At 38.7% G+C, this 14,620-nt stretch overlaps 1 protein-coding gene across 2 annotated transcripts in view; it reads right to left on the reverse strand.

Annotated features, from left to right (window-relative positions):
• Window positions 1-14,620, reverse strand: part of plxdc2b (plexin domain containing 2b) — a 108,910-nt gene that overhangs the window by 38,509 nt on the left and 55,781 nt on the right. For both annotated transcript variants that reach the window (XM_017472969.3, XM_053681269.1), the window contains exons 3-5: window positions 14,191-14,337; window positions 13,612-13,681; window positions 251-373 (exon numbers count right to left, since the gene is read on the reverse strand). In XM_017472969.3, the coding sequence (XP_017328458.1) occupies window positions 251-373; window positions 13,612-13,681; window positions 14,191-14,337 (340 nt within the window). The remainder of the gene's footprint in view (window positions 1-250; window positions 374-13,611; window positions 13,682-14,190; window positions 14,338-14,620) is intronic.

Raw genomic sequence — 14,620 nt, forward strand, 5'->3', positions numbered from 1 at the left:
GCATTATGTCCAGATGTTATGTCAGGCACATTTAATTACATTCTGCAAATAAATCTATCTGTTTTGATTAAGCCCCGAAATTATTGGCATAACTTAATACTTTGGCTGATTTATTTCTTTTGGAGCAGCGAGAGAGATGATTTATTGATTTCCTGTCTGCTAGTGCTTGTGTGTGTGTGTGTGTGTGTGTTTATAATAGTGTATCCCTTTGTGCAAGGACACAACAACATCAACAGGCCATGAATCTTACCATTGTCAAAATAAATGACAGTTGAGTTTCGGGACAGACTGGGGTCGAAGTTCGCCATGAGGGGGGCGATGTACTGTGTGGCTGTCAGCATTCTGTGTACCACATCGCCCGTGTAAATGAACCCTGCAACGTATAAAGGACAAAACGTCCAAACTGAAACATTTAAATTAAACAAAACGTAAACATTATATATGATCCTGGATTAAGCCTCCATAACGTAGGCCTGGCAATTACAAGGCTAGACATTTCGCATGTGGCACTTCTGGACGCTGAGAGGCATTTCCTTTCCCCTCATGTCCATCGGAGTGCTTATCTAAGAGAAGTGCTTTAGTGTGATTGAGTCCTGCTCATGTGGTGGACAGAAGATAAAGCCATGTGCAGCTATGAAAGCCAGGGAGCTCTGTATTCAGTCCCTCATGCCAGTGCAGCACATTTGGAATGCACTCTGAAAATAGTGATGTCATTCCTCACAGTGATGACTAGATATGCATGGGGGGTTATTTTTAAGTTGAGGACAAACCAATAAACACCTGGGGTAAACATCATATTTTACAAATACTACTACAACTGCTACTATGACAACAAAAACAACAACAACAACTACTACTATTAGTTATTTCCACTAGTATTACTACCTCTGCTACTATTTTACCACTATTACTATACAGCACAACAACAACAACAACTACTACTACTAACTAAAGCTACTACTAATTCCACTATTAGTACTACAACTACTCCCACAACACCTTTTACTACTTCTACTACAACAGGTGCTGCTGCCACAACAAATACTATTTCTAATACTTTTACTCTTACTTCCAAAACTACTAAAACAACTACAACAACAAAACACTACCGCTAACCCTTCCACTACCACCACGACTACCACTGCCATTACTACTACCACCAATACTGTCACTACCACTTCATCACCACCGCCACTAATACAACAGCTACTACTGCTACTACTACCACCACCTAATACATAAAACCATAATAATAATAAAACAACAATAATAATGATAATAATAACAATAATAATGATAATAATAACCATAATAATGATAAAATAATAATAACAATAATAATAATAATGATAATGATAATAAAACAACAATAACAATAAAAATAATTAATAAGAATAATAATGATGATGATAATAATAACAACAACAATAATAATGATAATAAAAAATAATAATAAGAACGATAATAATAATAATTATAATGATAATAAAACAATAACAATAATAATAATGATGATGATGATGATGACAATAACAACAATAATAATGATAATAAAAAATTATAATAAGAATGATAATAATAACAATAATAATAATGATAATGATAATAAAACAATAACAACAATAATAATGATGATGATGATGATGATAACAATAATAATGATAATAAAAAATTATAATAAGAATGATAATAATAACGATAATAATAATAATAATAATGATAGAATAATAATAACAATAATAATAATAATGATAATAAAACAACAATAACAATAATAATAATTAATAAGAATAATAATGATAATAAAAATAATAATAAGAATGATAATAATAATGATAATAATAATAATGATAAAATAATAATAACAATAATAATAATAACAATTAATGTTAATGATAACAATAATAATGATTATAATAATAATAATAATAATAATAATAATAATAATAATAATGATAATGATTATAATAATAACACTACTACTACTACTACTACTACTACTAATAATAATAATAATAATAACAATAATGGTGATGTATTTGTGAAGAAACCTTCTCATAATTCAAGGTTGCTTCATTGCATCAACACAAGATGCACAATTGCACATTTAGACAAATGGACAAGTTCAGATCTGTTGTAACAGATACTATGCAGTGGATGCTGACACGATGACCCCATGTCACAGTTACCGATTCATTACTGGTGTAAATGTCAGTCCACTGTTCCCACTGCTGGAAGAATACCAATGTCTAGTACAAAGACTACATTTGTCCAATTACTCCTTCTTTCTCATGTCTCCATCCTGCCAGACAGACAGAACTAATTAGCAGTAACTAATTAGCTGTATAATCGCCATCCCTGATTTCCCATTCGGTAAATTTCTCTCATCATTCAGTAAAACAGACACGTACACAAAGACATTAGGCCTGTCATGAAATATGACATTATGTCTGATTAATTACCATCCTTACAGTTGCAATTAACAACTTCATTGTGTAATCTAAGTGCTAATCAAATGCCAAACAGTTGTGTAATAATAATGCACACATACTGTACTATATGCGCATTTATCAACTATATATATATAGTTATGACACGGGAGGTGAGGCAGAAGCAGGTGCAGATCAACGTCTTTATTTTCATGCAGCAGACAAAACACAGGAAACGCGGTCTATACTGAACAAGATTAACTACGTAAAACATCGAACTAAAGTCTAGGCATGGAACGAGAGCAGGGCATGGAAATACGGCCACTTAGAAGATGTAACGCATTCACTATCACTTTCAAGTGAACGGACAATACTGTGCGAAGTGCACAGCAACACGAGGGGTTAACCAACATATTCACGCTTGAGTACAGACAGCTGGAACCAATAATGAGACACCCTCGAACATAAACCAATACTGAAACAGGAAGAGAACGAAACCAAAACAAAGGCACGTGTCCGTATACTAGAGTTCGGTCCCGTGCACGCACGCTCTCTGAAGCCGCACTGTAGTGCCATCTGCTGGCGAGGGCATAACATATATACGTATCTCATAAAAGTGAGTACACCCCTCACTTGTTTGTAAATATTTGATTATATGTTTTCATGTGACAACGCTGAAGAAACGACACTTTGCTACAATGTAAAGTAGTGAGTGTACAGCTTGTGTAACAGTGTAAATTTGCTGTCCTCTCAAAATAACTCAACACACAGCCATTAATGTCTACACCGCTGGCAACAAAAGTGAGTACACCCCTAAGTGAAAATGTCCAGATTGGGCCCAAAGTGTCAATATTTTGTGTGGCCACCATTATTTTCCAGCACTGCCTTAACCCTCTTGGGCATGGAGTTCACCAGAGCTTCACAGGTTGCCACAGGAGTCCTCTTCCACTCCTCCATGACGACATTACAGAGCTGGTATCATTTCTTCAGTGTTGTCATATGAAAAGATATAGTCAAATATTTACTAAAGTGTGAGGGGTGTACTCACTTTTGTGAGATACTGTATATATATATATATAAAAGTATTACCGAAATACACAAATAAGTTATTAGACAATAGACATTGTACTACATAAAAAACGACAATGAAAAATACGGCATTATTCTGTATTAATGTCATCTACCACAGCCTTTAACAATAAAGTCTCCACTATATTTTACTGTGGTTCGTAGATCAAAGCCTTTCACTGAGAAAAAAATATGATCGAAATATGATAGACGTTCATGCTGCCTCAGTCACACACAAAGAAATGGCTCTGAATTATTATTCTGCACCAAACAGCTCAGACACTGATAAGACTCACTTGATGCATTTAGGTCATGGTTGTACTATATGTGACTAAGACGAACACTATGAATACAGAATGCTGATTTTCAGCAAATGTGTCACAGCTCTCCGGATAAGCGATTCGGCTCCCGACGTTCAACTTAAAGATCAGGCGTGACGAGTCAAGTCCTTCCGGAATAACACCTCGCTACTGTCTAGTAAAACTCCCTGCATAAACGCCCCATACGACACACACACACACCCTTATATCAGCTGTTCAACAGATGTAAATCTTCATAAAGTCCTCACGCATACATTTTAAATTCCGTTACGAATCTACCAGATATAAGCTGATGTTCCATTAATTTGCTTTTCTTTCTACTCATTTCTTCTTTAGACCTGTAGGACAGTACATTACTGTACACTGGACAGGACAGTTAGTGACAGAGTTGCCAAGTGTACACCCAATTGGGCTCATCTGAAAATAATGCCATCTTTATAGCTTTATAGCGAACGAACGCAATTAAATCCGAATGAACTAGATTCAAATGGAACAAAGTGCTGCAAACAAAGGCATCGTGTAGGCGCAGACAGTGCGTATGATGTACAGAACCATTTCTACTTGAAGATATATTGCAAAGATTTGGGAGAGGGAAAGGAGGGATTATGAAATGAATAATAAGTCTGTATATCGGAGAAAAAGCGCGCACACCACCGTGACCTCGTGTCCTACGCGGAGGCTGAAAGAAAGAAGAGAAATATGTCTCCTTTTTCCAATGGCTGAATTCTCGGGGCTAGTTTCAATCTTTTTGTGGATTATGAGATGTAGCGCCTGGCACGGCAGGTCCGCTTGCATTGGTGTGTGAGTGTGTGTGTGAGAATGGGTGAACGAGACATAGTGTAAAGCACTTGGTTTGTTATATAAGAGCAGACCAGGTGTTTAGCAGAAAGCATGGAAACAGCACAAAGAGAGGGAGATGAATTTAAATCCAGGTCTTGTTTGTTAACCCGGGTTCACACTGTCCAGTTCTTGGCCACGATTTGGTCGTCTGATACAAATTTTGAGAATCCTTCAAAATCCCTAGAATTCTAATCCTGTAATTTCCCATACATCCGTGGTCTTCGATCTCTAGTTTGACGTGTTCCCCGGCGGGATCAAATTTTTCCTGGCCGTGTCAGAAGATCTGAGGCGCGGTCCTGTAGTACTCCGTACGAGTCTCCTTACCTGCGTCCGTATTACACGTCTCGACTGCCGTACAGTCCGACATTAACGACAACCGAGATCCTACAGTGTGACACGGCTTACAGCAGGGATCGTGTTCGTACAGTCCGACAAGCAACGGTCACAAACGACTACTAAACATCCCACAGTGCGCACCCGGCTTCATCAAGCTTCTTCTCATAAAGTTACATTTAAGGTAAGATAACCTTCTGAATAGAGGAATGAACTGGATGAACTGAAGGAAAGAAGTCGGTGGTAGTTGGTACGTTCTGCTTCCACGTTTCCTCATCTTTTCTCATTTCTTTTCTTTTTTTTGTGCATCTTCTCAAATACACCATCGCAATCCAGTACTTCTACGTGGTGCAGGGCACATCGTCTAGCTCCCTCTGCTTTTCATCTCTCTCTCCTTCTCTACTATTCGCTCTGTTCTTTCCTTTGATTTCTCTCAGCGATTCCCTTCTTCTCAAATCCGCACACACGCTGGGAGGACAGAGGAATAGGAACAAGGAAAAACACACACAGATTCACACGACAGAAAGAAAACGTACGAGACGTCGTGCCGTCACCGGTGTTCCAGTGTTATGGAAGTGACAGGATTTGAAATTCATATTCAAATTCAAGCAAAAAGACATAATAAAGAAAAGCTCAAGAGATGATGGGGAAAATGGTAAAGGAATACACATTTGAGAGAGAGAGAGAGAGAGTATTTTTAAAAAATATATATTTTCACATCATTAATAAACATGAAACCACTGTTCTGATGTGCTATACTGTGTTTTTAGAAGGAGAAAATAAGAGAGAGAGAGAGGGAGAGAGAGAGAGAGAGAGAGAGGAGTCTCTGAAGCTGTTTGGCATCATTAAAGTAGACTTAGGAAGGCACGCATCAAGTCTCTTCCCTGCACAAGCACCCAGGGGGTGGATTTAAACTTTCTGAGTCATTGACTGTCTTCAAATGGAGACTACAGTCCACCTCGTCACTGAACACTTAAGCATGCACTAATTAAAAAAAAAAGAAAAAAAAAAGCCTTGTTCTGTTTTCCTTGCTGTACCAAGTCCTCCCTAACAGGGTTTTAGCCTGATGATATTCTTACACCCTGACCTATTTGTGCAGTATTAGCATGAGGACGTTTTTGACGGTGACTACAAAGCGCTTCTTCAAGTCGCTCTGGATAAGGATGTCTGCTAAATGCTATAAATGAAAGTCAGCTCCAAAACCGTTGGCACCCGTCAAGACAATGGGCAAGAGCAATTAGTAAAAAAAAACAAACAAACAAACAAACAAATATTACACAGAGTGACTCAGATTAGAGAGACCACAAACAAAAATCTTTCTCATAAGAACTTACAACATTAAGTACTCATAAGAACTCATGAACGACTGACGCCTATGACCACTCACTGTTCCATTAGTTTTGGAATCAGACGAGACCAAACCTCCGGATTTGAACTCTAGTGAAACCAGGTGGTGTGAATTGAAGAAGAAGGTGGAACAAATGTGCAAAACTAAGAATATAAATGAATACGAAATGTTCGGTATGGTGGAGGGTTTATGACCCCTGTACAAATGACTCCAATCTTTTTACACATTACAGGAAGAGACTCCAGTCCTTCACTAAGTTACTGTAGAGACGCACGTAAATCTGAAGCCAGCGTTCTTTCAGTAAACATTACGCCACTTTTTGTCGCTGCCGTTGTTTAAAACTAGAGAGTCCCAATCTTTGTCTAATGATAATAATGATAATGAGTCTTTATTGATCACATAGACGTTACAACACGGTGAAATTCTTTTCTTCGCATACCCCAGGATGTTAGGAAACTGGGGTCAGAGCGCAGGGTCAGCTATGATACAGCGCCCCCTGGACCAGAGAGGGTTAAGGGCCTTGCTTCTTTGCATACCCCAGCATGTAAACTGGGGTCAGAGCACAGGGTCAGCCATGATGCAGCGCCCCTGGAGCAGAGAGGGTTAAGGGCCTTGCTCAAGGGCCCAACAGTGGCAGCTTGGCAGCGCTGGGGCTTGAACCCCCGACCTTCCGATCAGCAACCCAGTGCTTGATGTGTATGTGTTATTCTAATATGCCCACATATGAATTTTTTGTTAAGTTTACTCACAATACTTCTGGAGTTGACATCAACTACCTATATTGTTCTATACTACTACATGCTGTACACACCTCAGAACAAACATGGCCGCCACGGACTACACTTCCTAAAACACACAAACACATTCACAATCACTGGACTTTTAATCAATCACGCTTTCACCTATATAAACAGACCATGGGAAATCAGTCAGTTGCACTGATCTTACCAAGCAGTTTTATTGTGTGTAGCTTCTCTGGTTTTTGATATTGCACTCTCTCCCTGGTTTTTTGGATTTTTGGAAATGCCCTTTCACTGTGGTTTGCACACCGGATGACCTTTGCCTGTTTTGTGATGATGTTTTTGCCGTACAAGTCGGATTTGTCTGACTGTTTCTCCAAAAAATAAACTTTTTCTGCAATTTCATCTGCTTCCGCCTACCTTATCTGACACTCGCAACTTCACGCCGACATCACGTCTCTGCAGCTTCCATAATCGAAATTAAACCATGATCTACATAAATAATAATCAAAAAAGTCACATTGCTTGTATAAAGATGTGATTTGTCTAATTTGGCGTATAGGTTTATTATTATTTTTATCCATAGCAACAACAGAACATACAAACAAGACATTAAATTTTGCAGTTAGGGTGGTGATTAAGAACTTAACAGTGGAAGTCATTGGATTTGACCTTTTAACCTTCTGGTCACTAGTGCAGTACTACTGCTGTGATGAGTTTGGGTTTGTCCATGACAGCAACTAAACTGATAATGGTAGAGACAATTTGACAAGCGTTTTAAAGTGCACCTATTATGGTTTTTCCAGACATTCCTGTTCATGTAGTGTGTTATAGAGCTGTTTGAAGAAGGAAGCGATTCTGAACAGCTGAAACGATTCGTTAGTGATTCCAGACTTTACTACCTGTACTAATTTACGTAGGTTTGTAACAAAAAGCCCCGCCTCTGGTCTTCATCGGCTGCTCGCTGACAGCGGCAGACCAATCACAACAGACTGGGATGTCTGACCAATCAGAGCAGAGTATGCTCTCTGAAAGGAGGAGTTTAGAATGAATCGTTTAGAACAGATCATTGAACGAGTCGTTTGTGACACTGGGGGAAAAAGGTAATGCTGCAGATTAAATGATGAGCACATTAAAGTGTTTTTTGACCTCGGTTGCATGTAAAGATATTGTATGAGAGCTTTAAAACAAAATTAGACACGTTTAAACACCATAGTAGGTGCACTTTAATAAATGCCCAGTTCAGTCATGAAACTGATTGGCTCCCTTGATGCCACGCAACAGCATATCAGCCACGCTCTCCGCCCACGTGTGCCACTAAATTTCGTATCCTGCCTCCATCCTCCCCGGCACCACCGTCTAAGGCCCTGTTTACACGAGTGCGTTTTCGTTATAAAACGCATAACTGTTGCTACGGTTACGCCTGTCGTCTACACTACTCCGCCGTTCTCGACCCTTGAAAACGGAGACTTTTGGAAACACCGAAGACATCGTTTTAGTTTAGAAAACTCCGGGTTCGCGCATCAGTGTAAACAGACCAAAACGAAGACTTTTGAAAACGAAGGCGTGACTCCTCACATTCGCCCTCTGATTAGGTCTTCAATCTGCTACAGGGTCGAGGCTCCTCCTCCTCCTCCTACCCTTTGGAGCAGCAACATGCCTGTCTTCTAATCTCTGTCTGTCCATGCCTATCTGAGCAAGTATTCATACTCGCTCAGCAGCAGCGTCGCAGATCTAGTCCACCACGACCAAACCTATTTACACTCCATCCCTATCTGTAATACAGACATGCTTTAATTACAACTGAGCTGATCTGATATCATTAATCATTCACTTCATATTCTAACTGATCACGATCTCAATCAATAAATAAAAGACCACCCCTAACACTGTGCGATTGTGCAATAATGGGAAGAAAAAATGGTCATGTTGCTGTAAATGTTTGGAAGCCTCACATTTACATATGATTGACCAGCCGTGATGTTTGAGTCTGTTTCTTATTTAGGATAATGATCTTCCCTGACTAGTGATCATTATGTTACCTTAGCTACCACAGAGCCCTAAGGAGGCAATAAATGATCCAAAACACATGCTCTCACCACATGATCCACTAAGTTTTGTTTGTGTGCATGTGTTTTAAAAAAAATAAAGAAATAAATTAACTTATGTTGTATCACAGTAATACTAAGGATGGACCTTTTTGAATTTTTCAAAGCATTATCGGAATGATTTATTATATAATATATATTTGTGTGCGTGATTGTGACCTGCGATGGGTTGGCACCCCGTCTAAGATGTCCCCCGCCTTGTGCCCCGAATTCCCTGCTATAGGCTCCAGGATTCCTGCGACCCTGTGTAGGATAAGTGGTATGGAAAACTGATGGATGGATGGATGGCTGGATAGTATAGCTTAATGCACAGGGTCATGGAACTGACTGAGATGGATAAAATCAGATATGCCAATTCATGTAGGTGTCCACTATTTATACACGGACACCTGGCACTGGTCAGCTTTAGCATTGAGGTAATAAGATTCACACAGGTGCAAAGAATAATAAACAAGGAGCTGCTTCCAGAACAAAACAAATGCTCCTGCATGTGCAAACAGACAATTTAACCTTGTGTCACATTCAAATATATTAGACAAGCTCCTTGTTCCTAAACAACATCATTACTCCACTGAAGGCCATGCGTCATTGAGATGGAGCTATCCATACGGTCGAGTATGAAGAAGTAGTCTGGGTTATCACTCTCCTCTCGTCCATCCACTCATCCCAATGCCACATCACTTACTATTAGTTTTAAGATCATCCATTTATTCCCGAGCTGTAGTTGCTCTCAGAGGAAACAGTTCAGGGTTTATGCTAGTGGATGCCCCCAGTGCTTTCACTGCCGACACGCCATTCTCTGTTATGAGATGTTTTTTGCATAATTACATAGATATTCTCAAAGGATAGTCTACTCTCGTGAGTTCTGTGATTATCCGTTTCACCAGAGCTTCAGTAATCATCACTCAACGACAAACCAAAGAATTTGACTTGTTTTTTTTTTTTTTCTTTTCTCTAAACCTGTCCCTCGATTTTTGTGCATTTTTTTTGTTGCAGCTTTGATGTACTAGATCATAAACTGGAGGACCAGAACACACAAGCTAACTCTCTTCCTTTAAGAAAAAAAAATAAATAAATATTTTTTAGGATCATTATCTCAATATTTCAAATCAGCACCACTGACACTGACACATGGCTAAAACACACATGCTAGGCATTTTCTTTAGAGCAGCATCAATTTCAAAGAATTCACAAGCTCGAAAAGTGAGCAAACTGGGATTAAGCACAGGTGCGGCAGTCATTTTATCACCACTATCATCTGGATTTTAAAACCCAACTGAGAGACTTACACAGATGGACCAACATCCTAGCATGCAGAGAAAAACAAATCAAAACAGAATTTTATTCTTGTTTCCTGTTTAATAATAAAAAACAACAACAACAACAACACATCGATCTTTTTTTCCATACTGTTAACAACATTGTAATATTTCCGGCTCAGCTCCAATGAAGACACTGGGTTACTGATCGGAAGGTCGTGAGTTCAAACCCCAGCACTGCCAAGCTGCCACTGTCGGGCCCTAAATGCCGTAAATGTTGGTTCTCATGGGTGTGATACGCGATAGTAACATTTTCCCCAAGATGCGTGCCAAGCAACAACAAATACAGAGCCCTCCACTAATATTGGCACCCTTGGTAAATATAAGCAAAGGCGGCTGTGAAAAATTGTCTTTATTGTTTAACCTTTCGATCTTTTGTTTAAAAAATTCACAAAAATACCCTGCTCTCATGGATATCAAACAATTGCAAACAAAACACAGGTGTATTTAAAAAAAATAATAAAAAAAAAAAAAAAAAAAAATTTGTTAAATGTAGGTGTGCAAGTATTGGCACCCTTTTAATCAATACTTTGTGCAACAAAGCATGAGTGGTATAAACGCAAACATTTTTTGTTTAAAAAAAATTTGACATTCCAACAGTGATCATTTCCGGGTAGAAACAGTTCAACACATACTGTATACTCAAACTGGCTGTCATATTTAACTAGATCTAGAATAAAGGTTTTCAAATCAAGCTAGATGAACGCTCATGTTCAACCCTACAGTAGGCTCAGCCTCAGGTGCTCTGTTCATGTCTCACAGAGCGGCTGATATCCTTTATACAAATTATACAGGCTGTAAGCTTCAGACTCTTGAAGGGTAAATAGAGTCAGACAAGTTTGAAAGGTTATTTGAGAGTTTTGCTTGAAATATTTAGTAGTGATTAAACATCGTGGGCTATGTGACCATGGGTAGTGATAAACAGGACCAGACTCTAGTAAAAGCTAGAGCAGAATCCCTAAACATAGAATCTGTACACTAAAATAATTCCCACTTTCTGAAGTTAATTATCTAACAAACCTCTGTAGTACCCCTCCTTTTACAGATGACTGAACATCTGTAGTCATCAGCCATTTCCTGTATGAAAAATAGAGCTTCCACTGCACCCTGGATTACTCCTGTAATCTTAATGCAACTTGTCCATGTGCTTATCCGGTAGATGGTTATATATATATATATATATATTTATTTATTTATATGTTTGCTTGCTTTTACTATTCCTCTGAGGTCTGATGTTCCAACCAACAAGGTACTAAATCTCTTTCTTGCTCTGTCAGGCTCAGTGGCGTAGAAATAAAACAAACCCTAGCTTATATTCATACACCACTTGACCTAGGGGTTGTCACAATACCAAATCTTTGACTTCGACAAAAATACCAAGTGTAGTCTGATGATACTTTGCCCAGAAATGTAAATAAACCAAACTGTGGGTTAAATTGTTAGTTCTAAATCACAATTTTCTGAATGTTATAAATGAATACAACGCTCTAAAGTCATAGAATGCCGAACAGAGGCAAGTAACTGTTGTCTAATGCCATGAGTTCTCCCTAAAGGCATTTACAGAAATCGTGATATTTTAGCACGGGGCTCCAGAATTAGACTATGAAAAATTACAAGCTTCATTCGTGATGGCAATTCCAAAAAAAAAAGTCGATACAGTACCACAAGCTTCACGAGTCAGTACACAGTTAAAGCAATTAATCACATCCCCCTGACCATCTCTCATTAAACTCTCATTAAAAATGTCATCATTATTACGGTAGCGAATCATCCGAATCTAAAAGTCTAATGCGTTTCACACAGATTTCTCGCCAGGTTTCTCATGCCGCCTGGTTTGCAGTCGGTATGTTTCTAACACTGTTTGCATATTGGTTATCATTTTCTTCATCATCAGCAAATTAGAAAAATCCCCTATCTCCCTGTGTAGCTTTTCCACAAACAGGACGATAAACTCGCTTTCTTTATCTTGTACACTTGCCTTCTCGGCCGTCCGAGTTTCATTAGCACGTGCAAGTTGACTTTTCCTCTAGCCACAACACTACTATTTTCAATACAGCATGAAAAGCTTGAAGCTCTATCAAGCTCTACTGACGTCTCTTATATAAGAACGGGCAGAGAGAGGAACCTATATAGATGAAGAGCAATAGCAGAATAGGAACGATGTAAGGTGCATCTTTACCCGGCAGGTGAAGTTATATATGGGCTAAATATGATCTTCTTGATTAAAACTTGATCCGGAGCTGACACGGTTACAGCAGTTTATATGATCTATAGCTGCTCCTGAGTGAAGGATGTGAAAATGATGGCATTAGCATTCTATACAGGATTTAACTCTATTCAGTATGAATAGAGTTGATTTAGAGGATTTTGCAGCGATTCATCATGGAGCCCACAATAATGCTTTAACAAGAGCTTTCTGTATTTCTGTTAAATTCTCTATCCTGCCTCACACACGACACAGAAGTGGGACAAATTCTGCTCTAGAAAAGATGCCCATGCTTAGCCTTTTAAACACGTAATCACAGAAAAACAGGCCAACAAAATATCCTATAGCTCTGTACCTCCTACACACATATTCTGCTTTTTACCTAATACAGTACGTAGACCTGGCAAGCAGCATGGACTCTCATCCACAGTAAAACGGTGCTAATTTCCATAAGCATACAGCCACACAGCATGGAGGTTTATAGCACCTGTTTCTTTTTCCAGTCACGAACCTGTCAAGCTTACCCGTTCTATTGAATACACACACTGCCGTACACCAGTTTCCAATGGAGACAAACTTTTGACAAGCTTTTTTAATAAATACAGCCAGATATAGAGATATAACCACTGGATAAGAAAAAAAAAATTCATGGGATTCCGTCTTTAAAAGTTAGAGCGGATTGGTGATACAGTTCAGAGGTCAGTATCTGCAACATCAGTCAAAATGTCTAGAAATAAGATAAATAAGTAAAAGTAGATGGATATTGGTGATGGTTAATCACAAAGAGTACCGGCCTCGCTTGGAAGTGCGGCTTTTTAGAACAGTAACAAGCAATTAGCGTCATCCTTAATTACGACAACAACAACAACTAAAAACCAACTAAGAAGCTGGTTCACTTACCTCCAGTTGCCACAGTGATCTCTCTGAGAAAATGGCCATAAAATGGGAAATCAAAAGACAGGTTGACGCGCTGTGACAAAAAAAAAAGGGGGGGGGGGAGGAAGAACACACACATTATCCTCAAGGTAGGAACATTATGCCTGGTGGCACACTGAGACGTTGATATTAAAGAGACGGTGGTAGGGAAATCAAAACGAACAAATGGACTAAATCTGTGGCCAGCCTGACAAATTTGACTATACTTTACATAAATGATCAGATCAGATAATGGTGTACCTAAGCTCAGTCTGTGGGATTGTGGCTTCTTATGTTTAGCAGGGCTAAAGTGCTGCAGCGAACTAAAGTCATTTCCCATTATGATAAAATAGAGCATGTTGACACAAGGGCTTTTTGTACGTTTCTTATACACTCCATTTGTTCCCACATTTACACAGCCGGAGACGAACAGGGCAAGCGAGTCATGCAAACACTGAGGAAATGGTGCTATGTTTTATGAGAACATGTGTGTGTGTGTGTGTGTGGTCGTTGTGATTGTGTAACCTCCAAATGTCTGTAAGTTTAAAACCTCCAAATGCTTACCGCTGCTTGTCTGTGTGTATTAGACAGGATTCCATGAATCTTCACTTTCTCCTTGTCCATCTGATCGATATTCACCCATAATGCTTTGCTCATGGGATCATTAGGGCCGTAGGTCTTTGATGTGTAATAGTTGTGATCTGTGTCCTCCTGCAGAGAGAGACAAAACCAGAGTCAGTCTGATTCGCGTCATGCATACACATCATATTTGCATCTGTAGATGGACATGAAGTATCTGCATTCTGTAAACACACGAGTGGACATTGTATATATATATATATATATATATATATATATATATATATATATATATATATATATATATATAACTCCAATACCAGAAAAGTTGGGATGCTGCTTAAAATGTACATCAATGTAAGTAAAAACAGAATGCAATGATTTGCAAATCTCATAAACCCATATGTTATTCACA

Source organism: Ictalurus punctatus, chromosome 7 (genome assembly GCF_001660625.3).
Source record: "Ictalurus punctatus breed USDA103 chromosome 7, Coco_2.0, whole genome shotgun sequence".
NCBI classification, from domain to species: Eukaryota; Metazoa; Chordata; class Actinopteri; order Siluriformes; family Ictaluridae; genus Ictalurus; species Ictalurus punctatus.